The sequence below is a fragment of the Cebus imitator genome, unplaced genomic scaffold, assembly GCF_001604975.1.
Source record: "Cebus imitator isolate Cc_AM_T3 unplaced genomic scaffold, Cebus_imitator-1.0 Scaffold420, whole genome shotgun sequence".
Classification (NCBI taxonomy): domain Eukaryota; kingdom Metazoa; phylum Chordata; class Mammalia; order Primates; family Cebidae; genus Cebus; species Cebus imitator.
Window position 1 is genome coordinate 497,251 of NW_016107735.1, and position 24,285 is coordinate 521,535.

Sequence of the window (24,285 nt, forward strand, 5' to 3'; positions counted from 1 at the left end):
GGATGGTCTCGATCTCTTGACCTCGTGATCCACCCGCCTCGGCCTCCCAAAGTGCTGGGATTACAGGCGTGAGCCACCGCGCCCGGCCTTTTCCTTTCTTTTCTAAATCATCCAGCCCAAAATGTTATTTTTTTTTCTAACCTAGGCTGGAGTGCAGTGGTATGATCACAGCTCACTGCAGCCTCAGCCTCCCAGACTCAAGTGATCTTCTCAGCCTCCTAAGTACTAGGACTATAGGCATTTGCCACCACACCTGGCTAACTTTTGTATTTTTTGTAGAGATAGGGTTTTGCCATGTTGCCCAGGCTGGTATTTTCTTTATTAATATTTTTATTGCTATTATTGTTTATCTACTTTTTCTTCCCCCCTTTTTTACTTTCTCAAGGCTGGGTCTGGTTCTGTCCGCTAGACTGGAGTGCAGTAGCAATCATAGCTCATTGTAACCTTGAACTCCTGGGCTCAAGCGATCTTACCTCAGTTTCCCAAATAGCTGGGACTATAGCTGTGTGTCACCATGCTCGGCTGATTTTGTGGTTTTGTTTGTTTGTTTTTGGTAGAGACAGGGTCTTGCTGTGTTACTGAGTGGTCTCGAACTCCTGGTTTCAACTGATCCTCCTACTTTGGTCTCCCAAAGTGATGGGATTACAAGCATGAGCCACCACACTGAGCCTTCTTCTTCTTTTTTTTGTTTAAACAGGCTCAATTTACTTTATTCTTCTTGTATAAAATCCTTATGTTATAGCCACAGTTACAGCCTGGGTCCTCTGCACAGAGACTGGTGAAACGGTCAGTGAATTCCTGATAGGGAGACTTAGTGAATACAGCCTCTTTCCAGAGATCAGGGGTCAGGTAGCTATAGGTCTTAGAGGTGGCCTGAAGGGTGGCTTTGTCCAGGGTAGCAGTGCAGCCTCCGGCTGAGGCGTAGCAGTTGTCAGTACCAGCTATCAGCAGCAGTTTGCTGGGCATAGGGGTCAAGATGATGCCAATGCCTGGGTTGGGGTGGGGGAGGGATAAGGCGCACCAGCACAGAGCCACAGCAGCCTGTCACCTTGCAAGGGACAGTGTGGGGCTTGCTGATCTTGTTCCCTTAGTGGCCTCTCCACATAGGGACAGTAGAGAGCTTGGCCAGGATCATGGGCCCTTGGATGACACTGGCAACCTCCGTGGAACACTGAACATCCAGACCGATGTGGCCCGTGTAGTCCCCAATGGCCTTGAACCTGGTGTGCTGGCCAGTGTGGGTCTGCTTTTGCAGAGGTGTAGTCTTCAAAACCTCATCCTTGAGAAGTGACCCCAGCAAACAGTCAATGATCTCAGACTCTTTGATGGGCAGGGAGAAGAGCTAGATCTCCTCCAGGGACTTGATCTTCATGTCTGGACTAGGCAGCCCAGCTTGGTGATGGGCATCCACTCCTTGTTCTCAGCCTTGCCTCTGAGAGCTCCGTGGCCTCAGCCCTGGCTCCAGCCCACCCACAGCCGTGACCCTGGCCCACATATCTCTGTCAAACACAGCCTCTGAGGAAGCTGCTGGGCCTCCCATTCCAGGCCCTCCAGGCTGTCCACTGCATTAGTCATTGGCCATTTGGTATTTGTCAGAGAAGCAGCTCTTTTTTTTTTCCCTTAACCTTCTACCATGAGGTGAAGAATTGATTCCCCTTTCAAGAAGTTTGATGGTGAAAGGAAACAAGAGGCTGGTAGTTTGAGAATTATCACACCACCAAATATTCCAAGAATTTTGCAATACTTAGTTGTCATTTTGTAGGCTTGAAAATATGCAGTGGAAACAATCTAGGGAAATACTGTTTGATGATTAAGTATGTAAACTTCAAGATGTTTTAGACTCAATTTAATATTGGTCAATTCCAATCACATTGTAGTACTAGAGGTCAAGGTGTTTAGCCAAGCCTTAAAGCTAAGATTTTATTTGAATACAGGTGGCTGTAACAGTGTAATGTACTTTTAGCAGATAGGTGTATATAGAGTCTAAAAACACTCTTGTATTCATTTAGAATATTCACATACATATAGACTGATTTCTTTGCCATAAATCATTATATGTTGTCCAGGTATGATTTGATCAATAATAAGGTTTTTCCACTTTGCTGCTAGAGGCTGTTCTTCTGTGTTTATAATGAAAACCCATCTGTATTGTCCACGTGTCTTGGGAGTGGAGCTCTGGGTGGGGGAGTTAAGCCCTGGGCAGCTTTTTTGTCCTGTTGATGAGGTGTCTTCTGTCTGCCAGGTAAAGCGGTACCAATGTACCTTTGAGGGCTGTCCCCGCACCTACAGCACAGCAGGCAACCTGCGAACCCACCAGAAGACTCATCGAGGAGAGTACACCTTTGTCTGTAATCAGGAGGGCTGTGGCAAGGCCTTCCTTACCTCTTACAGCCTCAGGATCCACGTGCGAGTGCACACAAAGGAGAAGCCATTTGAGTGCGACGTGCAGGGCTGTGAGAAGGCATTCAACACACTGTACAGGTCAGCCTCGTCTCCATTGCTTTGCCAGCCTCTGACCTTGACCTCGTTGTGACTACAGAGCTCTTTCCCCTTTCAGAGGAGAGTTGTTCACTTTCAGGGCTTTAAAGAGCATAGCTATGTTCAACTGTGTAAAATTCATTTCTGCCAGATCTCAGAAAATGAAAGAAAAAATTTTAAAAATGCATTAGAGAAACTTGTTACTTAAAGATGGACATGTCTGGGCTAGTTGGGAGTGACAGTACATTTATGTTTAGATTTGCATCTCATGGAGCAGCATTCTGGCCTGGGCATTTTAGTGCTTGGCATAGAGTACTAGCTCCCCTTGGCTCAAGGTCTTTGTAGTAAGGCTTCTGTAGTCTTCTTTCCTACCTCACCTCGAAGGACTTTTCTATCCTGAGAAATGGGGAGTGGCCCATTCAGTAGCCAATTCTCTTTTCCACGTTTGTATCAGGAGACTTATTAGTCTTCAATATTGAGTATAAAGTGACAGAAATAACAATAGCTAACACTTAAAAAGTACTCACTGTGTGCTAGGCATGATTTTAAGTGCTGATCCCCACAACAGCTGGTAAGTAAATGGGAACACAGAGGGGTTCTATAACTAGTTCAAGTTTCCCCAGCCAAGCAAGATCTGGGGCCAGGATTTGAATTCTGGGAAGTCTGTCTCCAAAATTAGCACTCTTACTACTATGCTATTCTCTGAATTTCTTTTGGGGCAAAATATGTTGGATACTAATGTGTTATGGGTATAGAATTCTTACACACTTGATCCCAAAGCACATTAAGCTGGCATAGGGAGGCTGTGTAGAACTTTACAATAAAGGGAGGCCAGGCGTGGTGGCTCATGCTTGTGATCCCAGCACTTTGGGAGGCCAAGGTGGGCTGATCACCTGAGGTCAGGAGTTCAAGACCAGCCTGGCCAACATGGTAAAACCCCATCTCTACTAAAAATACAAAAATTAGCTGGGCGTGGTGGTGGGCACCTGTAATCCCAGGTACTGGGAGGCCGAGGCAGGAGAATTGCTTGAACCTAGAACCCAGGAGGTGGATGTTGCAGTAAGCTGAGATCGCGTCATTGCACTCCAACCCAGGCGACAAGAGTGAAACTCCATCTCAAAAAAAAAAAAAAAAAAGAACTTTATGACAAAGGGAATTTCTCTGGGATATTCTGCAGGCTGAAAGCACATCAGAGGCTTCACACAGGGAAAACGTTTAACTGTGAATCTGAAGGCTGCAGCAAATACTTCACCACACTCAGTGATCTGAGGAAGCACATTCGAACCCATACAGGGGAAAAGCCATTTCGGTAGGTCTTACTGTTTTCTGTTTGTCACTGACCAGGTTTCAGCTGGCGGCCTTGATATACTCTGAAATTTTTCAAGAGAGAAAGAAAACTTCGTTTACTAGCTCTTTCTTTGGCAGTGTTAGCCCACCCCAGGATAGCTATAACCAACCACTGCAGATTAGAGGGTTGCTGGTAGAGTCCAAGAACACCCTTACTATGCGGGTGATGGCCTTTCTGCCTCATGTTTTCCATTTATTTTCAAGAAGCATTTGTTGAAACTTACTCATGTGGTAGGTACTTTTATTAGTGCTAGAGAAATACTCAGAAGCAGGCTTTCTTCTCAAGAACCTTTGGTGACAAAGAACCACAAATTTGTGGATAATATCTGAGGCTGCAAGATGCCCAAAGTGCCCTGAGCCCAGAGGAGGGATACCTACCTGAGAATCAAGGAGGGGAAGGGGCGAGGAGACTAGAGGAAATGAGAGGTAGGAATGCTTAGCTTAGTGGTGCCGTTGTTACTTGTTCAAGTTATTGCTTTGTAATAGCTCATGTATATAGGAGCATCCATTTTTATTCATGTATGTCAACATATGCATATCTAATAGATACATGTACTGTGTACTATAAACTTGAAGGAGGGACTTGGGTTACCTGCTTTCTTCTCTGCCCATAGTATGTGGCATGATTTTGGGCATTGAGTAGGTGTTCAAAACCAGCTTTGGGATGATTATATGACATTTTTAATGAGATAATCAGTTTGTAAAGATTTCCGATAAAAGTAATATAGATAGATGTATTGCAGAAAACTGCCCATAAACAATGTCTTTGAGGCTGGGCATGGTGGCTCATGCCTGTAATCCTAGCACTTTGGGAGGCCGAGGCAGTCAGATCACTTGAGATTAGGCGTTCAAGACCAGCCTGGCCAACATGGTGAAACACCATCTCTACTAAAATACAAAAATTAGCCAAGCGTGGCGGTGCACACCTGTAATCCCAGCTACTCTGGAGGCTGAGGCAGGAGAATTGCTGAAAACCGAGAGACAGAGGTTGTGGTGAGCTGAGATCATGCCATTGCACTCCAGCCTAGGCAACGGAGCAAGACTCTGTCTCAAATAAAAATAAAAATAATAAACAACGTCTTTGAATTTTGGCAGGGAATATCACAGTTATATTCAAGTCATTAAATATGCTACCTGTTCCTTCTCAAACCACTCATCTCATTAGGGTACTTAGAAACAAAAAGTCTTCAGAGACAGTCAACTCTTAGATGCCAGTCAAATGGAATTGTGGGCTTGGCATGGCGGCTTAGGCCTATAATCCCAGCACTTTGGGAGACTGAGGTGGGAGGATCATTTGAGCCTAGGAGTTTGAGACCAGACTGGTCAACATAGTGAGACCCCAAGTCTACAAAAAAATTTTAAAATTAGTTGGGAGTGGTGGCACATGCCTGTGGTCCCAGAGATTTAGGAGGCTGAGATGGGAGGATCACTTGAGCCTGGGAGGTCGAGGCTGTAGTGAGCCATGGTCATGTCACTGCACTGCAGCCTGGGCAACAGAGAGAGACCATGTCTCAGGAAAAAAAAAGAAAAAGTTGTGTTTTTTAAAATTATAGATGTATTCCTGAGTCACGATCCCTTGAAGGGCAAGAGTAGTTAGATTGTAATTGGTTACTCTACAGATGGATGCTCTGAAGCTTAGGTTATTCTTTTCCCCCCATAGGCTGCTGAGAGAACTCTGATTTCTATCCAGTCACATGCATTTATTTTTATGATTAAAACTGCATTTTTCTTGAATATTCAATAAGACTTTAGACATGATGATGATTATATGTAATTAAAAATGAACATGCTTTAGAGAAGCTTTCTATTTAAAGAAAATATTTTGGTTTATAAGAAAATGCATTCATTCATATAAGTAATTAAGGAATGTCTGCTGTGTGCTGGAACTACAGAAAGAGCTACGTGGATCCTGTGCTCTAGGAGAACACATAGCAGATGTATCCACAGAGGTAAAATAAGATTGGAAATGAGAGGTGGCATAAAAGAAATATGAAGAAATGCCTTAGGAGTTCTGAGGAGAGAAAGATTTCTTCTAGCTTTGGTTATCAAGACAATAAAAGAGAATGAAGTAGATCTCAACACGCAAGATTATAGATAAGTTACTTGAGCCTGTCTTCTGATTGATTTTGTTCTAATGTTATATTTCAGGCCCTGTGCATATTTGAGAGCCACTTTGCTCACTGTTGATATTCCTGATGTTCCACTGGCAGTACATTTTTCATATGGACTGTCACTGTCAATAGAGGCCTGTTAAGTAATTCATCAAAAGACTTCTGTTGTCAGGGCTCTCAGTGTGGGCCTTACCTGTAGAACAAGAAATATTTATCCTGGGCACTCAGTTCCCTCTGATCCCAGATAACACCACCTTACTTTTTTAAGGACCTGTCATCATTCCCATCTCTAAAACCAGTGTTATCAATCTGATCCTAGTGTTCTGAATATTTGTTTTAGTTTGTATTTATAAGAGATGTTCAGAATAAAGGTCTATTAGCTAATCACTCTTGTTTCTCTTTCCTTAAACAACAAATTTAGGTGCGATCACGATGGCTGTGGAAAAGCATTTGCAGCAAGCCACCACCTTAAAACTCACGTCCGTACACATACTGGTGAGTTTAGGCCAATTTTTATTTTTTTATTTTAACCATCATCAAGCCTGTAACTATCGGTATTTCTATTGACACCCGTAGAGCTAGGTGAATATACAGAGATATATATCCTGTATATACACAGGTGAGCCTAATTAGCTTAGCCTTACCTAGAATGTTTGAGTTTCTTTCAGAGGTGGACCTCCAGTATTCAGCCTTAAGAAATGAAACTGGCCAGGTGCGGTGGCTCACGCCTGTAATCCCAGCACTTTGGGAGGCCGAGGTGGGTAGATCACAAGGTCAGGAGTTCAAGACCAGCCTGGCTAAGATGGTGAAACCTAGTCTCTACTTAAAGTACAAAAAATTAGCCGGCTGTGGTGGCGGGCCGCAGTAATCCCAGCTACTTGGGAGGCTGAGGCAGACAATTGCCTGAACCCAGGAGGCGGAGGCTGAGCTGAGATCACGCCACTGCATCCCAGCCTGGGTGATAAATGAGACTGTCTCAAAAAGAAATGAAACCAATACAGAGATACTCTAAAAAAACAACCTGTGAGAAATGAATCTTCTCTTTTAACTTCCCAGCAGCAGCCATTCCTAGTGCTTTGCTCTGCCTTGAGTTTTAGGACTGAGATGATTAACATGTAATTTATTCAACTTTTAACAACTGTTACCCAAACTCTCTTGATAATACTTACTTTCCTCTGTTAGGGAAAGGTAGATTTCTTAATCTAGTTCAATGACTTTATGGTAAATTAATACTACTTTGTTATTCTTGCAGGTGAAAGACCCTTCTTCTGCCCTAGTAATGGCTGTGAGAAAACATTCAGCACTCAATACAGTCTCAAAAGTCACATGAAAGGTCATGATAACAAAGGAAACTCATACAGTGCACTTCCACAACACAATGAATTAGAGGTATGTGGTGTTTTTGTCTCTTGATCTGAGTATCACAGATCATCAACAGTTGTTTGTGTATCATAGTCAAAGATTAAAATGTCTTCTCTATATATCTGTTAGTGAGAGGGAAGAAGTCAGGGTCAAGATCAGTGTCTTGACTTGCTTATTCAGCCACCTACTCAACGTCTCCACCCAGATATCATCTACTCTTGTCAAACTTACCATATTCAAACCTGTTCTTCCTGCAGTCTTCTTCATCTTGGTAAATGGCAGCTCTGGTTTTCTAGTGGCAGAGGCCAAAAATCCTATAGTCATTCTTGACTCCTTTTTTTCCCTCACGCTCCACATCTGCCAGCAAAGTCTACCAGCTTGCCCTTGATAATTTATCTAGAATCCGATCATTTCTTCTGATTATTTTGTTCAGTCCACTATTGTCTTTTTGCCTGGATTATTGCAATAACCTGTTAAATGGGGTTCATAGGACCTCTTCCCCCTCTCTGCTCTGTAACAGACTGTTCTACATATGTCAGCTAGAGTGATCTTTCTGAACCATAAAGCAGATAATATCTGTCCTCTGCTCATAACCCTCCAGTAGCTTTTTAAATTTTTACTTATTTTTATAGATTTTTGAAAATTATTTTAACATAGAGATGAGCTCCAGGCAGTCTCTCTGATCCCCCAACCACTACCACTGCCCCCGCCCCCCATCTCAGCCTCCTGAAGTGCTGGGATTACAGGCATGAGCCACCCCACCTGACCTCCAGTAGCTTCTTGTATCAACGGAAATAAAAGTCACAGTCTTTATAGTAGGTTACAGGGCCCTACACCTTCTGGCCTTGTTGCTTCTCTGATCTCGTCTATCTCTCTTTTATTTTTATTTTATTTTGTTTGAAACAGGGTCTTGCTCTGTCACGTAGGCTGGCATACAGTGGTGCAATCTCTGCTCACTGTGACCTCTGCCTCCCTGGCTCAGGGGTCCTCCCGAATAGCTGGGACCACAAGCATGCACCACCACACTGGGGTTTTTTTTTGTATCTTTAGTGGAGATGGGGTCTTCACCATGTGGCCTAGGCCGGTCTTGCTCTCCTGAGCTCAAGTGATCTATTTGCCTTGGCCTCCCAAAATGCTGGGATTACAGGTGTGAGCCACTGCGTCCAATCTACTTTTTTCTTCCTTTCACTTCAGCCATATAGTCCTCTTTGTGGTTTCTTAAATCAAGGAGTGCCCACTCATGCCCCTAGGCCTTTATACTTGCTATACCCTCTGCTTGGAACATCTTCCCCAGGTATGTGCACAGCCCATACCCTCTTTCCTTCACTCTCTGCTCAAATGCCACTTACCTAAGAGGGCTTTCCTAACCATCCAATAAGAGTAACCCCTACTCCAGAGTTCCCTGCTACTCTTACTCTCCATAACACTTATCCTCTCACACGTTGTCTATTTATTTGGTTTTTTGTCCTCTCTCTCCACAAGAACGTAAACTCTTTGAGGGAAGGACTTTAGTTGATTCATTATTGTATCCCTGGGCCTGGAACAGTGTCTATTACATAGTAGATGCATCATGAATGTTTGTTGAGTGTGTGCATGAATAGGAGCATTTAGGGCCACCACCTAAAATGTGCATTGTGACTGGCATTCTGGGGATCCAGAGTTCATTTAGCTTGGGTAGTGGGATTTGAGTACTGAATCCCCAGCACCATTCTGAGTAAGGAGCCCTTCGGTGCCCATGTGGGAGACATAGTGGTGGAAGGAACATTGACTTTTCAGTCAGAAGCACTGGATTTGTCTTCTGCTAATTAGCTATGTGTTTTGGGGCACTTTGTTCCCAATGTCTGAGCGTCAGTTTTCTCATATTTAAAATGGGAATATAAGTTTGTGGCAATTTGTTACAAAAAGAATAAAAAATGGGGATATAGAATAATACTTCCAAGGTTTACATGAATGGCAAATGAGGTCATGTGACATCACTGTAAATGATGAGACCAAGTATACAGATAGTATTAATTTCACATTATTATAGGTTTGTTACTCTGGAGCTTTAGTCATGAAATAATGTTAAAACTCTTTATTAATCACCTTTAAGAAATGAAGAAACATTACAGATTCTTCTAAGAATATCAGGATTTTTAAACATTAACTGATTCACTTAGTCCTTGCTTTGGTTGGCTTATATTTCTTCAGATAACACATGTAGACATGTGGAACATTAGGGACTTTGTAATCAAGTGTTTTATTACATGATATGCCTCTATACATCCTGATTTTTGTTACTCAATTAGACTTTTTTCTCTTTCACAGGATACAAATCACTCACTTTGTCTGAGTGACTTGAGCCTTCTGTCCACAGATTCTGAATTGCGAGAAAATTCCAGTATGGTAAGTGTAACTGTAATATCTGTGCTAGAAAAATAAGGGCAAGCACTGAGCACTCCTTTGGTGGGGAAATTGAGGCAGGCCAGTCTTTGATGTTTTCTAGATTTAACTGTGTTTAATTACTGATGGTATAGGATTTGTTTTTCTTCTCCTGATAAGAGTTCTATTAGGAGAGGCTTTTCTCTCTGATGCCTGTTACCTTTTGACCCAGGTCACTCACTCGGTAACCTCCTGGCCTCAGAAAATTTCTTTCGTTACTCATTTAGCAACTATTTATTGACCAGGCACTGTGCCAGTACTGAGCTTATAGTGGTAAAAAAGTTGGTATAGTCTAGTGCTGTAAGACATAGCCAGGATTCTAGTTTCCGGACTTTCTCAAACCCTGTCTGTCTCACCTGGCCTGATCCTTTCCCTTTCTAATTTTAATTTTACTTTTTATTTGTTTTATGCCATGGGGAGAGAAAATTTCCCTTTTTAAAACTTATTAGTGTTTTGAAGAAACCTCTTATACAGGCCTTTATCTGCTAAAGGACAAAGCCACTTTGTCTTAATCTGATTGCTTTGATTCAAGCTGTTAGGAAATTTTACTGCCATCCCCATTGGCTCCATGATGCACCTTACAAACCACTGCATTGAGTCTGAGCTTACGCAGCCTCCTCCTTGTTGAACGTGAGAGTTCTGCAGTATTGTTAACACTAACTTTGAGTTTGGGTTTTTTGTTGTCATTTTTCCTGGTAAATAAATATAGCATAGGGTAGATTGTCTGTGATTATGTGCATAATGAATAAATGTGATGGGAATTATTTGAAGAGACTGAATGATTCAGGAATGCTGTGAAAAAGTGGGTTTTTTTTTTTTTTTTTCCCAATATGTGGTTAGTGGAGTCAACTACAGCACTTCTAAAATTGTAGGTTCTTAGGCCTCCCCACAAGCCTGCTGAGTCAGCAAGTCTGACTGTAGCGTCTGAACCTGCATTTTTATGTAAGCACTCCAAGGCCTAATTCTCCTTCTAGTAGTGGCAGAGTTGTTCTTATGAGACCAACTCTCCCGCAGAAAACACCAAAAATGCTAGACAAAGTATAGAAAGCAACTAAGGGAAGGCACTGGTGAGCAACCAGCAGCAAGCAGAGGTAACCTTGGAAGAAGGGATTGCTCAGTAGATAGTAAAAGCAGTGGGTAGGCTTGCAGGTTTTACGGCTTATCCACCTTGGGCAAGCCCCAGCTGGCACCTAATGAGGCAGTCAAACTCATAAAAACTCAGTCTTACTGGCTTGAATAACCAAGAGGACAGAGTTCAGGGTCACAGCACCTGGAAAGTGAAGGCAGGTAGCATGGAAAGGAAAGAGTCAGGAAGGGGGAGCCCCAAGTTCTGGGTTTAAACTCTCTTCAAATCTCTGGCTGACCCCTGAACCATGGATGTGCGGGACATGGGTTGGGACAGCCCAGCCAATACTAAAAAGAACTACACAAAGATCACAGCTCCATCTACTGCAAGGGAGACAAAGTTAATGGAATATTCAAAGAAGTCAACACTATTTCAAGAAGTGTAACAGAATCCAGAGCATCTACAGTATATCATTTGCAATGTGCAGAGCAGTCCCAAATTAGTAAACAGGTGAAGAAACAGGAAAACATGATTCCTATTTAAGAGAAAAGGTAATCTGTGGCGGTGGACCCCAAGATGACCTATCTAATGTTAAAATTAACAGACAAGGATTATTTTTATTTTCATTTTTTATGGGGCAAGGATTTTTAAGAGCTATTACATGCTTAAGGACATAAAAGAATATGCTGATAATGATCGAACAAATAGGAAATCTCAGCAGAGGAATAAAATGTAAAAAATGTCCCAAATGGAAATCTAAAATGGAAAAATATTGCGGAAATAGTTGACTGGATGGGGCTTAACAGCAGACTGGAATGAAAGAAGAATGAGTCAGTTAAGTTCAAGATCGAGCAATAGAAATGAATCAATCTAAAAAACAAAAAGAAAAAGAGTAAATGGGTACATCATATGATTTTTATACATATTCCTATTTCACAACTAATGTTATAAAAGAAATTTCTGCACTGGGTGGCCTAGATGCCCTCTAAGTACCCAGCTTAAGATTTCTGGGAAGAATATCCCTTTAACATGTAACTGTGTTAAATAGCTTAGGAGTCTCTTCTCTGGCCAAGACTATGACATATGACTAAGGAGCTTTCTGGAGTCCTAGGGTCACAAAGAAAATACTCTGGTGTAAGGAGACATTAAGTACTTATAAAAAAGGGAAACCAGCCGGGTGCGGTGGCTCACGCCTGTTATCCCAGCACTTTGGGAGGCTGAGGCGGGTGGATCGCCTGAGGTTGGGAGTTTGAGACCAGCCTGACAAGATGGAGAAACTCCGTCTCTACTAAAAATACAAAATTAGCCAGGCATGGTGGCACATGCCTGTAATCCCAGCTACTTGGGAGGCTGCAGCAGGAGATTCGCTTGAACCTGGGAGTCGGAGGTTGCAGGTTGCGGTAAGCCAAGATCATGCCATTGCACTCCAGCCTGGGCAATGAGCAAAACTCCATCTCAAATAAATAAATAAATAAAATTAATAAGCCTTTTCTATCACAATTTATATAAACAAGAGAGAGAAGCACTATCCCTTGGGGTTTAATTATAGATTATGTTCCTGGTACCCAGTATTTATCTTAGATATGGAAGTTGATTTTAGCCTTTCAAACTAAGGCCACAATTCCTTGAAGCAATAGGATTAATTTTTCTTTCCTTGAAAAAAGGAATTAGGGACATGTGCAGTGGCTCATGCCTGTAATCCCAGCACTTTCGGAAGCTGAGGCAGGTGGATCGCTTGAGCCCAGGAGTTTGAGACCAGTCTGGGCAACACAATGAGACCTCATCTCTACTAAAAATAAAATATTAGCTGGGTGTGGTGGTGCGTATCTGTGGTCTCAGCTGTTTGGGAGGCTGAGGCAAGAGGATTGCCTGAGCCCTGGAGTGAGCCATGATCACACCACACAGCCTGGGCAACAGAGCAAGACCCTGTCTCAAAAGAAAAAAAAGAAAGAGAATCAGGACTTGCTAACATCAAATAGTAAATTTATATGAGATAATGATGTTACGGGTTTCTGAGCAGCCACATGTGAATTCATGTCCTAGAAATGAACTTTGGTTTGCTCATATCTTTTGTTAAAGGAGGGTTGGAGGTGCTAGGGAATGGCTTTCTCTCTGCCTTTTGGCTACACAGCTCCAGGATCCATCCTGGTCCCAGACAGCTACCTGTATTCTCCTCTTCTTGCTGGAAAGCTCAGCCTGTTCTTGTCTTCTCTGCTTGTGAAAGTTGTTCCTATCTACTCAGCTCCCAGTATTTTTACCCTGAAGCTTGGCAGGGGCTTCAGCATTTTCCTTTTAAAAAAATCTTGACAAGCTTTTTATTGAGGTACAATATACACCCAGAAAAGTACATGTATTATAAATATACAGCTTGATGAATCATCACAATTCGTCACACTTAGGTAAGCAGCACCCCAGTCAAAAAGAACATTCCCAGCCGGGCGTGGTGGCTCACGCCTGTAATCCCAGCAAATTGGGAGGCCGAGATGGGCAGATCAACTGAGGTCAGGAGTTCAAGATCAGCCTGGCCGACATGGCAAAACCCCATCTCTACTAAAAATACAAAAATTAGCCGGTTGTGGTAGCGGGGGCTACTTAGGAGGCTGAGGCAGGAGAATCACTTGAACCTGGGAGACAGAGGTTGCAGTGAGGTGAGATCGTGCCATTGCTCTCCAGCCTGGGCAACAAGGGCGAAACTCCATCTCAATACAAAACAAAACAAACAAAAGAACATTCTCAGCACCCCAGAGCTCCCCCCTCACACCTGCATACTCCCAAAAGCTATGATTTCTCCCAGCAGACAGCTTCTTACTTCTAACTTCTAAATTCTTCTAATACTTCTAAATTCTTACTTCTAACAACTAAGATTAGTTTATCCTGTTTGTTTTTGCTTTTATGATTGGAATCATATACTTGTTTATGCCTGGCTTTTTTCTCATAACATTATGTTTAAGAAATTAAGCCATATTGTTACATATAGTTATACATCATTCATTCTTGCTGTTGAACAGTATTATACTTAGGGAATATGCCACAATACCCTACATGAATATACCAATATTTGTTCTTTCGCCTGTTGGACATTTGGATAGTTTCTAGTTTGGAGCCATTATGAATAGTGCTGCTGTGAACATTTTTGTACATATGTGTTGGAAGCATACAAGCCCACTCCTTTTCTTCTTCCTAATATTGAGGTATTAGGTTAGTCAAAAGTAATTGCCATTGAAAGTAATGGCAAAGACCACAATTACTTTTGTACCAACCTAATGTCATTGATAAATATAGCTCATTCCTTTTTAATTGGGTTACTACCTATAATGATTTATAAACAGATAGAACAAAAATAATAATTAAGAGGAGGTAGTTAATGCCCAATAGTTGTTGTTAGTCAGCTATTTTTCAAACTGGATTGCACCTTTTTATTGGGTTTTAAAATAGTGGTTTATAATCAGCATTTCAAAGACATCAATAGAATAGAAAAAAAAAAAAAATCGGCTGGAGCTGGGCAAGGTGGCTCATGCCTGTAATCCGAGCACTTTGGGAGGCTGAGGCAGGCAGATCATGAGGTCAGGAGCTCGAGACCAGCCTGGCCAACATGGTGAAACCCCATCTCTACGAAAAATACAAACATTAGCTGGGTATGGTGGCTTGTGCCTATAATCCCAGCTACTTGGAAGGCTGAGGCAGGAGAATCACTTGAACCTGGGAGGCGGAGGTTGCAGTGAGCTGAGATTGCACCACTGCACTCCACCCTGGGGGACAGAGTGAGATTCCATCTCAAAAAAAAATCAAAAAACAAAATTGGCTGGGTACAGTGGCTCACGCCTATAATCCCAGCACTTTGTAAGGCCAGGGCAGGCGGATCACAGATCAAGAGTTTGATACCAGCCTGGCCAATATGATGAAACCCCATCTCTACTAAAAATACAAAAATTAGCTGGGCATGGTGGCGTATGCCTGTAGTCCCAGCTTCTCAGGAGGCTGAAGCAGGAAAATTGCTTGAACCCAGGAAGCAGAGGTTGCAGTGAGCCAAGATCACACCACTGCACTCCAGCCTGGGGGACAGAGTGAGACTCCCTCTCAAAAAAAAAAAAGAGAAAAAAAATCAGAGGACATTGCACATAGTAAGGATAAGGTCTGTTTTACAGACTCATTTCAGTTATACATATGGATATGAATATAATAGGAAGAATGTATGTATATACAGTGTAAAATGTATTTCTTACTTTGTGTTTTTTTTGTTTGTTTTTTTGGAGATGGAGTCTTGCTCTGTCCTTCAGGCTGGAATGCAGTGGCAACCTAGGCTTGCTCCAACCTCTGCCTCCCAGGTTCAAGTGATTCTCCTGCCTCAGCCTCCTGAGTAGCTAGGATTACAGGCATACGTCACCATGCTCGGCCAATTTTTGTATTTGGGTAGAGACAGGGTTTCACCATGTTGGCTAGGCTGGTCTTGAACTCCTGACGTCAAGTGATCTGCCCGCCTTGGCCTCCTAAAGTGCTGGGATTACAGGTGTGAACCACTGTGCCTGGCCTCACATCTAACTTCAGCTTCTATCATATGGGCAATCAGGATCACTGAACTAAAAAAAAAAAAAAAAAGTTGAATTTCCCCTTCTTCAGCTGATAGACTCAGCCTAAAATTATCAGCTGGTGGGTGGTGGCTTATATTTGTAATCCTAGTGCTTTGGGAGGACCACTTGAGATCAGGACTTCAAGACCAGGTTGGGCAACATAGTAGGACCTATCTCTACTAAAAATAATTTTTAAAAAGCAGTCAGGCATGTTGGCATGGGTGTGTAGTTCCAGCTACTCCAGAGGCTGAGGGGAGAATCTTGAGGCCAGGAGTTCAAGGTTGCATTGACTTAACTGCGCCGTTGCACTTTAGCCTGAGTAACAGAGTTAGACCCTGTCTCAAAAAAAACACAAAAAGAAGAAGAAGAATTGTTCTCTTTTGGCTCCAGTGGGCAGTTTAATCTTTTAGCACTTCTAGATTGGTGGACAGCCTCACTCATCGCCACACTTCTGCCCAGTCCCAAAGTGATCCTTCTGAGCTCTCCCTCCTAGAAGCAGAGTTGTTGCAAAATGACCTTAAACCATAAATTGGCACTAGGGCAAGACCTGCCCTAAAAATAGGTTTTAGTTTGGTGTATACAGGGTGTTTAAATTATTTTCAATTACATGTGACCCTTGAACAACACGGGCTAGGAGTGCTGGCCCCCCCATCCATACCTCCCCTGCACAAGCAAATCCTAGTATAACTTGACTCCCCAAAACTGAGCTAGCAATGGCCTTAGCCTGCTGTGACTGGAAGCCTTACTGATAACATAAAACAGTTTAGATTAACAGATATTTTGAATGATATATGTTATATATTGCATTCTTAAAGTAAGCTAGAAAAAAGAAAATGTTAAGAAAATCACAAGGAAGAGAAAATAAATTTACTGTTTATTAAGTGGAAGTAGATGATTGTAAAGGTATTCATCCTCATCGTCTTCACGTTGAGCAGGCCAAGGAAAAGAAAGAGAAGGGTTGGTCTTGCTGTCTCAGGGGTGGCAGAAGTGGAAAAAAAAATCCAAGTATAAGTCCACTTGTGCAATTCAAATGCATGTTGTTCAAGGGTCAGCTGCACTCGCTTTTATATACAAGTTGGTAGATTTCATGTAAAAATTAAGATTTCTGGGTCTGATAGGTTGGCTCACACCTATAATCCTAGCACTTTGGGAGGCTGGGGTGGGAGGATCCTTTGAGCCCAGGAGTTCAAGACCAGCCTGGATAACATAGTGAGACCCCATCTCTCCAGAAAAATTAAAATATCCAGATGTGGTGGCCCATACCTTTGGTCCCAGCTACTTGGAGTCTGAGGTGAGAAGATTGCTTGAGCCCGGGAGTTTGAGGATGCAAGGAGCTATGATCACACCATTGCACTCCAGTGTGGGCAGTACAGTAAAGAAAGCCTGTCTCAAAAACAAGAAAATCAAAATTTTGCCACTTGAGTTCTGATAATCCCTGTCCTGCATAGTCCCATGGCAGCATTCGACTGAAGCCCTGTAGGTGACTGGCATGCATTCTCTCCAGTATGTCACAACCCAACTCCCTTGCTTCATGTATTTCTGTTCCTTGTCTGGACTGTGTAGGCAGTTGCCCTTACCACTCTTGGCCTATGGACCGTGGGGATGGAGGTGGATTGGAGGTTGACCATGGCTAGAAGAACTGTAGTGTTTCGCCTTTCCTGAACTAAAGTGAAGAGTGCTCACTTTAATTAGCGCTGATGGGCAGGCAGGCCCTCAGGGCATTGTGTTGGGTTTACCCCCCGCCCCACATTTTACCCTTTTGTTTTTAATGCCTCTGACCTTTTATTAAATATAAAGCTATCAGTATTGTTCATCATTGTTGTCTTGTTTGATTTATTACCATGCATACATATTAGCATATTGTAGATATTATAAAAGATATTCACAATGTTATTATTACATGAGGAAAGGAAGTTGCAGGGTAATGAATATTATATAATCTCATTTTTTACTGTAGGATTTGGTCTTTTAGATCCAAAATCAGCAATGTTTTTTTGGTAACAAGCCAGACGGTAAATATTTTCAGCATTGTTGATCATATGTCACAACTAGCCAACTCTGCCATTGTAGCCAAAGTAGCACAGATAATATGTAAATGGATGTGTGGCCTGTATTTAAATAAAACTTTATTTACAAAAACAGGTGGTCAACTGGCAAGTCAGTGTGCTAAATTCCTCTTTTAAAGTATGTGAGGGGCTGGGCATGGTGACTCATGCCTGTAATCCTAACATTTTAGAAGGCTGAGGTTGAGTGGATTGCTTGAGCCGAGGAGTTCAAGACCAGCCCGAGGAACATAGTGACATTCTGTCTCTATAAGTAAATAAACAAAGTATTTGAGGACCCAAATCTTCAGTGTCTGAGGCTTAAGGAAATATGTGTTATTTTAAATAACAGAAGGTAGAAACAAGATGCATATCAAAAGATTTTCATTCTAGTTATGCTGCTTTGAATGTGTTCTCTCATGGTGAAGAATTGTCTCAAGATGGCCAATCTGGCTGGGTGCGGTGGCTCACGCCTATAATCCCAGCACTTTGGGAGGCTGAGGCGGGCAGATCACGGGGTCAGGAGTTCAAGACTAGCCTGGCCAACATGGTGAAACCCTATCTCTACTAAAAATACAAAAATTAGCTGGGCGTGGTGGTGGGTGCCTGTAATCCCAGCTACTTGGGAGGCTGAGGCAGGAGAATTCGCTTGAACCTGGGAGGCAGATGCTATAAGCCAAGATTGCACCATTGTACTCCAGCCTGGGCAACAAGAGTGAAACTCTAAAAAAAAAAAAAAAAAAAAAGAAAAGGAACTGGCCAATCTCACATCTTTGTCTCTCTCTGTCAGACACAGGGCCAGGACCTCAGCACAATTTCACCAGCAATCATCTTTGAATCAGTGTTCCAGAATTCAGATGATACAGCAATTCAGGAAGATCCTCAACAGACAGGTTTGTCACACAGACTCTTTCTTTCTTTTTTTTTTTTTTAATTAATTTATTTGTTTATTTATTTTTTATTGCATTTTAGGTTTTGGGGTACATGTGAAGAACATGCGAGATTGTTGCATAGGTACACATGTGGCAGTGTGATTTGCTGCCTTCCTCCCCTTCACCTATATCTGGCATTTCTCCCCATGCTTTCCCTCCGCAACTCCCCACCCCCTGCTGTTCCTCCCCTATTTCCCCCCAACAGACCCCAGTGTGTGATGCTCCCCTCCCTGTGTCCATGTGTTCTCACTGTTCAACACCCGCCTGTGAGTGAGAACATGCGGTGTTTGGTTTTCTGCTCTTGTGTCAGTTTGCTGAGAATGATGGTTTCCAGGTTCATCCATATCCCTACAAAGGACACGAACTCATCATTTTTGATGGCTGCATAATATTCCATGGTGTATATGTGCCACATTTTCCCTGTCCAGTCTATCATTGATGGGCATTTGGGTTGGTTCCAGGTCTTTGCTATTGTAAACTGTACTGCAATGAACATTCGTGTGCATGTGTCCTTATAGTAGAACAATTTATAATCCTTTGGATATATACCCCGTAATGGGATTGCCGGGTCAAATGGAATTTCAATTTCTAGGTTCTTGAGGAATCGTCACACTGTCTTCCACAATGGTTGAACTAATTTACACTCCCACCAACAGTGTAAAAGTGTTCCTATTTCTCCACATCCTCTCCAGCATCTGTTGTCTCCAGATTTTTTAATGATCACCATTCTAATTGGCGTGAGATGGTATCTCAATGTAGTTTTGATTTGCATTTCTCTAGTGACCAGTGATGATGAGCATTTTTTCATATGTTTGTTGGCCTCATGTATGTCTTCTTTTGTAAAGTGTCTGTTCATATCCTTCGCCCACTTTTGAATGGGCTTGTTAGTTTTTTTCTTGTAAATCTGTTTTAGTTCTTTGTAAATTCTGGATGTCAGCCCTTTGTCAGATGGGTAAACTGCAAAATTTTTTTCCCATTCTGTTGGTTGCTGATTCACTCTAATGACTGTTTCTTTTGCTGTGCAGAAGCTGTGGAGTTTGATTAGGTCCTATTTGTCTATTTTGGCTTTTGTTGTCAATGCTTTTGGTGTTTTAGTCATGAAGTCCTTGCCTACGCCTATGTCCTGAATGGTTTTGCCTAGATATTCTTCTAGGGTTTTTATGGTGTTAGGTCTTATGTTTAAGTCTTTAATCCATCTGGAGTTAATTTTAGTGTAAGGTGTCAGGAAGGGGTCCAGCTTCTGCTTTCTGCACATGGCTAGCCAGTTTTCCTAACACCATTTATTAAACAGGGAATCCTTTCCCCATTGCTTGTTTTTATCAGGTTTGTCAAAGATTGGATGGTGGTAGATATGTTGTGTTGCCTCTGAGGCCTCTGTTCTGTTCCATTGGTCTATATCTCTGTTTTGGTACCAGTACCATGCTATTTTGATGACCGTAGCCTTGTAGTATAGTTTGAAGTCCGGTAGTGTGATGCCTCCCGCTTTGTTCTTTTTGCTTAGAATTGACTTGGCTATGCAGGCTCTCTTTTGGTTCCATATGAAGTTTAAGGTGTTTTTTTCCAGTTCTGTGAAGAAGGTCATTGGTAGCTTGATGGAGATAGCATTGAATCTGTAAATTACTTTGGGCAGTATGGCCATTTTCATGATATTGATTCTTCCTAACCATGAACATGGAATGTTTCTCCATCTGTTTGTGTCCTCTCTTATTTCGTTGAGCAGTGGCTTGTAGTTCTCCTTGAAAAGGTCCTTTACGTTCCTTGTTAGTTGTATTCCTGGGTATTTTATTCTCTTTGTTGCAATTGTGAATGGCAGTTCGTTCTTGATTTGGCTCTCTTTAAGTCTGTTATTGGTGTATAGAAATGCTTGTGAATTTTGCACATTGATTTTGTATCCTGAGACTTTGCTGAAGTTGCTTATCAGTTTCAGGAGATTTTGGGCTGAGACGATGGGGTCTTCTAGATATACAATCACGTCGTCTGCAAATGGAGACAATTTGACTTCCTTCTTTCCTATTTGAATACCCTTTATTTCTTTTTCTTGCCTGATTGCTCTGGCTAGAACTTCCAGTACTGTATTGAATAGGAGTGGTGAGAGAGGGCATCCTTATCTAGTGCCAGATTTCAAAGGGAATGCTTCCAGTTTTTGCCCATTCAGTATGATGTTGGCTGTTGGTTTGTCGTAAATAGCTTTTATTATTTTGAGATATGTTCCATCAATACCTAGTTTATTGAGGGTTTTTAGCAAAAAGGGCTGTTGAATTTTGTCAAAGGCCTTCTCTCCATCGATTGAGATAATCATGTGGTTTTTGTCTTTAGTTCTGTTTATGTGGTGAATTACGTTTATAGACTTGCGTATGTTAAACCAGCCTTGCATCCCCAGGATGAATCCTACTTGATCATGGTGGAAAAGCTTTTTGATGTGCTGTTGCAATCAGCTTGCTAGTATTTTATTGAAGATTTTTGCATCTATGTTCATCATGGATATTGGCCTGAAGTTTTCTTTTCTTGCTGAGTCTCTGCCAGGTTTTGGTATCAGGATGATGTTGGTCTCATAAACGATTTGGGAAGGATTCCCTCTTTTTGGATTACTTGGAATGGTTTCAGAAGGAATGGTACCAGCTCCTCTTTGTATGTCTGGTAGAATTCAGCTGTGAACCCATCTGGACCTGGGCTTTTTTTGGGTCGTAGGCTCTTAATTGCTGCCTCAACTTCAGACCTTGTTATTGGTCTATTCAGACTTCTTCCGGGTTTAGGCTTGGGAGGAGGCAAGTGTCCAGGACTTTATCCATTTCTTCCAGGTTTACTAGTTTACGTGCATAGAGTTGTTTGTAATAATCTCTGATGATGGTTTGAATTTCTGTGGAATCTGTGGTGATGTCCCCTTTATTGTTTTTGATTGCATCTATTTGGTTATTCTCTCTTTTCTTTTTTATTAATCTGGCTAGTGGTCTATTTTGTTGATCTTTTTGAAAAACCAGCTCCTGGATTTATTGATTTTTGAAGGGTTTTTTTGTGTCTCTAACCCCCTCAGTTCTGCTCTGATCTAGTTATTTCTTGTCTTCTGCCAGGTTTTGAGTTTTTTTGATCTTGCTCCTCTAGCTCTTTCAGTTTTGATGATAGGGTGTCAATTTTAGATCTCTCCTTGCTTCTCATATGGGCACTTATTGCTCTATATTTTCCTCTAGAGACTGCTTTAAATGTGTCCCAGAGATTCTGGTATGTTGTGTCTTTGTTCTCGTTGGTTTCGAAGAACATCTTTATTTCTGCCTTCATTTCATTGTTTATCCAGTCAACATTCAAGAGCCAGTTGTTCAGTTTCCATGAAGCTGTGCAGTTCTGAGTTAGTTTCTGAATTCTGAGTTGTAACTCGATTGCACTGTGTTCTGAGAGACTGTTTGTTATGATTTCCATTCTTTTGCATTTGCTGAGGAGTGATTTACTTCCAATTATGTGGTCAATTTTAGAGTAGGTGTGATGTGGTGCTGAGAAGAATGTATATTCCACACAGACTCTTTCTGCTCACATCTCAGCACTTGTTGACACAGTGAGTCACAGGCACAGTGAGATATTCTAGTTAGCTTAAATGGAGTGAGCTTTCTATGAAGGGTCAGAAAAGTTTGGGTCTTTCAGTTTAATTCCATCTTTTCCCTTACTTCCCTCAGTCCTGAGGAAGAGAACCTTCTTTCCCAGAATCTTTTGTTGGCTGTAAAAAGCAAAATGGGAGGAGCTGTGAGCTCTTTCTTCTGCTTTTTTTTTTTTTTGAAACAGCGTCTCACTTTGCCACCCAGGTGGGAGTGCAGTGGTGTGATCTTGGCTCACTGCAACCTCCACCTCCATGCTTAAGTGATCCTCCCACATCAGCCTCCCGAGTAGCTGGGACAATAGACATATGCCACCACACCCAGTTTTTTTTTTTTTTGTATTTTTGGTAGAGATGGAGTTTTGCCATGTTGCCCAGGCTGCTCTCAATCTCCTGAGCTTAGGTGATCTACCTGCCTCAGCCTCCCAAAGTTCTAAGACTATAGGCGTGAGCCACCATGCCCAGCCTTGTGAGCTCTTTCTTCTGATGTGATACGCTGTCTGTGAGTGCACAGGACCCACAAACCATGCTTCAGATGCATAGATCATACTGTGTTTGATGAAACTTTGTAAAATTTCCCAGTAGTCAGAAAGTATATTCACTAGTCATGCCAAAAAAAGGATGTCTCTAGTCTCTTTGCCAGAAAAGCCTTAAGACACTTTTTTAAATGATTAGAACTATACTAGGTCTTTACATCTAGAAAGTGAGGCTGTCTATGAAGTCAAAACACAAAAAATAGAAAAAAAAAAAGAAAGTGAGATTGATGCTGAAACATGATTCTTTGATCAGAGGTGTCACTAATTGAAAATGACATAAAGCCAGCCTGCTAACTATGAAGGAATCAGCTCAGTGAACTTCAGCTGTCTTTTGTTTAGCCCATAATGACTGTTTTTGTGGCTCATGAAAGGCTTGGGATATATATATATATATATATATATATATGTATTTCTATTTCTTTTTCTTGCCAGCTTCCTTGATTGAAAGTTTTAATGGTGATGCAGAGTCAGTCAGTGATGTTCCGCCATCCACAGGAAATTCAGCATCTTTATCTCTTCCACTTGTACTGCAGCCTGGCCTCTCCGAGCCACCCCAGCCTCTACTACCTGCCTCAGCTCCGTGTGCTCCTCCGTCTGCTCCCTCCCTAGGACCTGGCTCCCAGCAAGCTGCATTTGGCAACCCCCCTGCTCTCTTACAACCTCCAGAAGTGCCTGTTCCCCACAGCACACAGTTTGCTGCTAATCATCAAGAGTTTCTTCCGCACCCCCAGGCACCGCAGCCCATCGTACCAGGACTTTCTGTTGTTGCTGGGGCTTCTGCATCAGCAGCGGCAGTGGCATCAGCTGTGGCAGCACCAGCCCCACCACAAAGTACTACTGAGCCCCTGCCAGCCATGGTCCAGACTCTGCCCCTGGGTGCCAACTCTGTCCTAACTAATAATCCCACAATAACCATCACCCCGACTCCCAGCACAGCTATCCTGCAGTCCAGCCTAGTCATGGGAGAACAGAACTTACAATGGATATTAAATGGTGCCACCAGTTCGCCACAAAACCAAGAACAAATTGTAAGTATTATGTATAAATTTCCCTAGTGGGGTGAAGCATATTTTCATAGGTGACATGCTTAGAAGCTTTTACTTCAAAATGGAAGATTCCTATTCTATCCACCCTGAAACGTGTAATTCTTTTAGTCATTTTCCACATAATCAAGTGATATAAAAGTAGGAAATGCTGTCATCGGTACCTACAATAAGGAGCCAGAGAAACAGTCTTTAAGTTTATCTAGCAGGAGGCACTCGAACAATTATTCCTACTGATATTGCAATCTAATCACATCATCTAGTATAAAAAAGCAGTCAACAAACTCCAGAGACCCCAGAATATTCCAGAAAAAGGTTGTCTTCAAGGCAGAGTCAGGCTGTTATGAGGTACTGATGTGACCCAGTCAGATGGCACTGGACAGCAGTGGCCAAGTCAGAGTAATCTGTGCTCCCACAGCCCACCATAGAATCATTTTCTGAGGAAGTACTTGCTTGGTCTTGATGACTAGGGAAATGACCTGATCATTCAATTAATTCTTCATGGTGAAGAATTGTCTCAGGAAGGCCAGTGTCACAACTTAGAACGCTTAATATTTGCCAGATACCACACTGAATATCTGGAGGATACAGAAAAGAGAAAAAACATGATTTCTTTTTTATAAAAATGGATATTCTAGTTAAAGGGGCTAAAAATGCCAAAAAGAAAGTTAACATTACCAGTAGGCAAAGTACCAAATACTAATAACGGTAATTTTAAAAACATCAACAGCTGTTATTTATTGAGTCCTTACTATGTATAAGGACTTACTGTGCTACGTATTTTTTTTTTTTTTTTTTT

General features: G+C 42.1%; 1 protein-coding gene across 1 annotated transcript in view; it reads left to right on the plus strand.

The window, feature by feature from the left end:
* The window catches only part of MTF1 (metal regulatory transcription factor 1), a 53,771-nt gene that overhangs the window by 22,378 nt on the left and 7,108 nt on the right, over nt 1-24,285 (plus strand). The window contains exons 3-9 of the mRNA XM_017509739.2: nt 2,243-2,481; nt 3,656-3,787; nt 6,358-6,431; nt 7,189-7,325; nt 9,606-9,683; nt 18,186-18,288; nt 22,876-23,471. Coding sequence (XP_017365228.1) covers nt 2,243-2,481; nt 3,656-3,787; nt 6,358-6,431; nt 7,189-7,325; nt 9,606-9,683; nt 18,186-18,288; nt 22,876-23,471 — 1,359 coding nt within the window. The remainder of the gene's footprint in view (nt 1-2,242; nt 2,482-3,655; nt 3,788-6,357; nt 6,432-7,188; nt 7,326-9,605; nt 9,684-18,185; nt 18,289-22,875; nt 23,472-24,285) is intronic.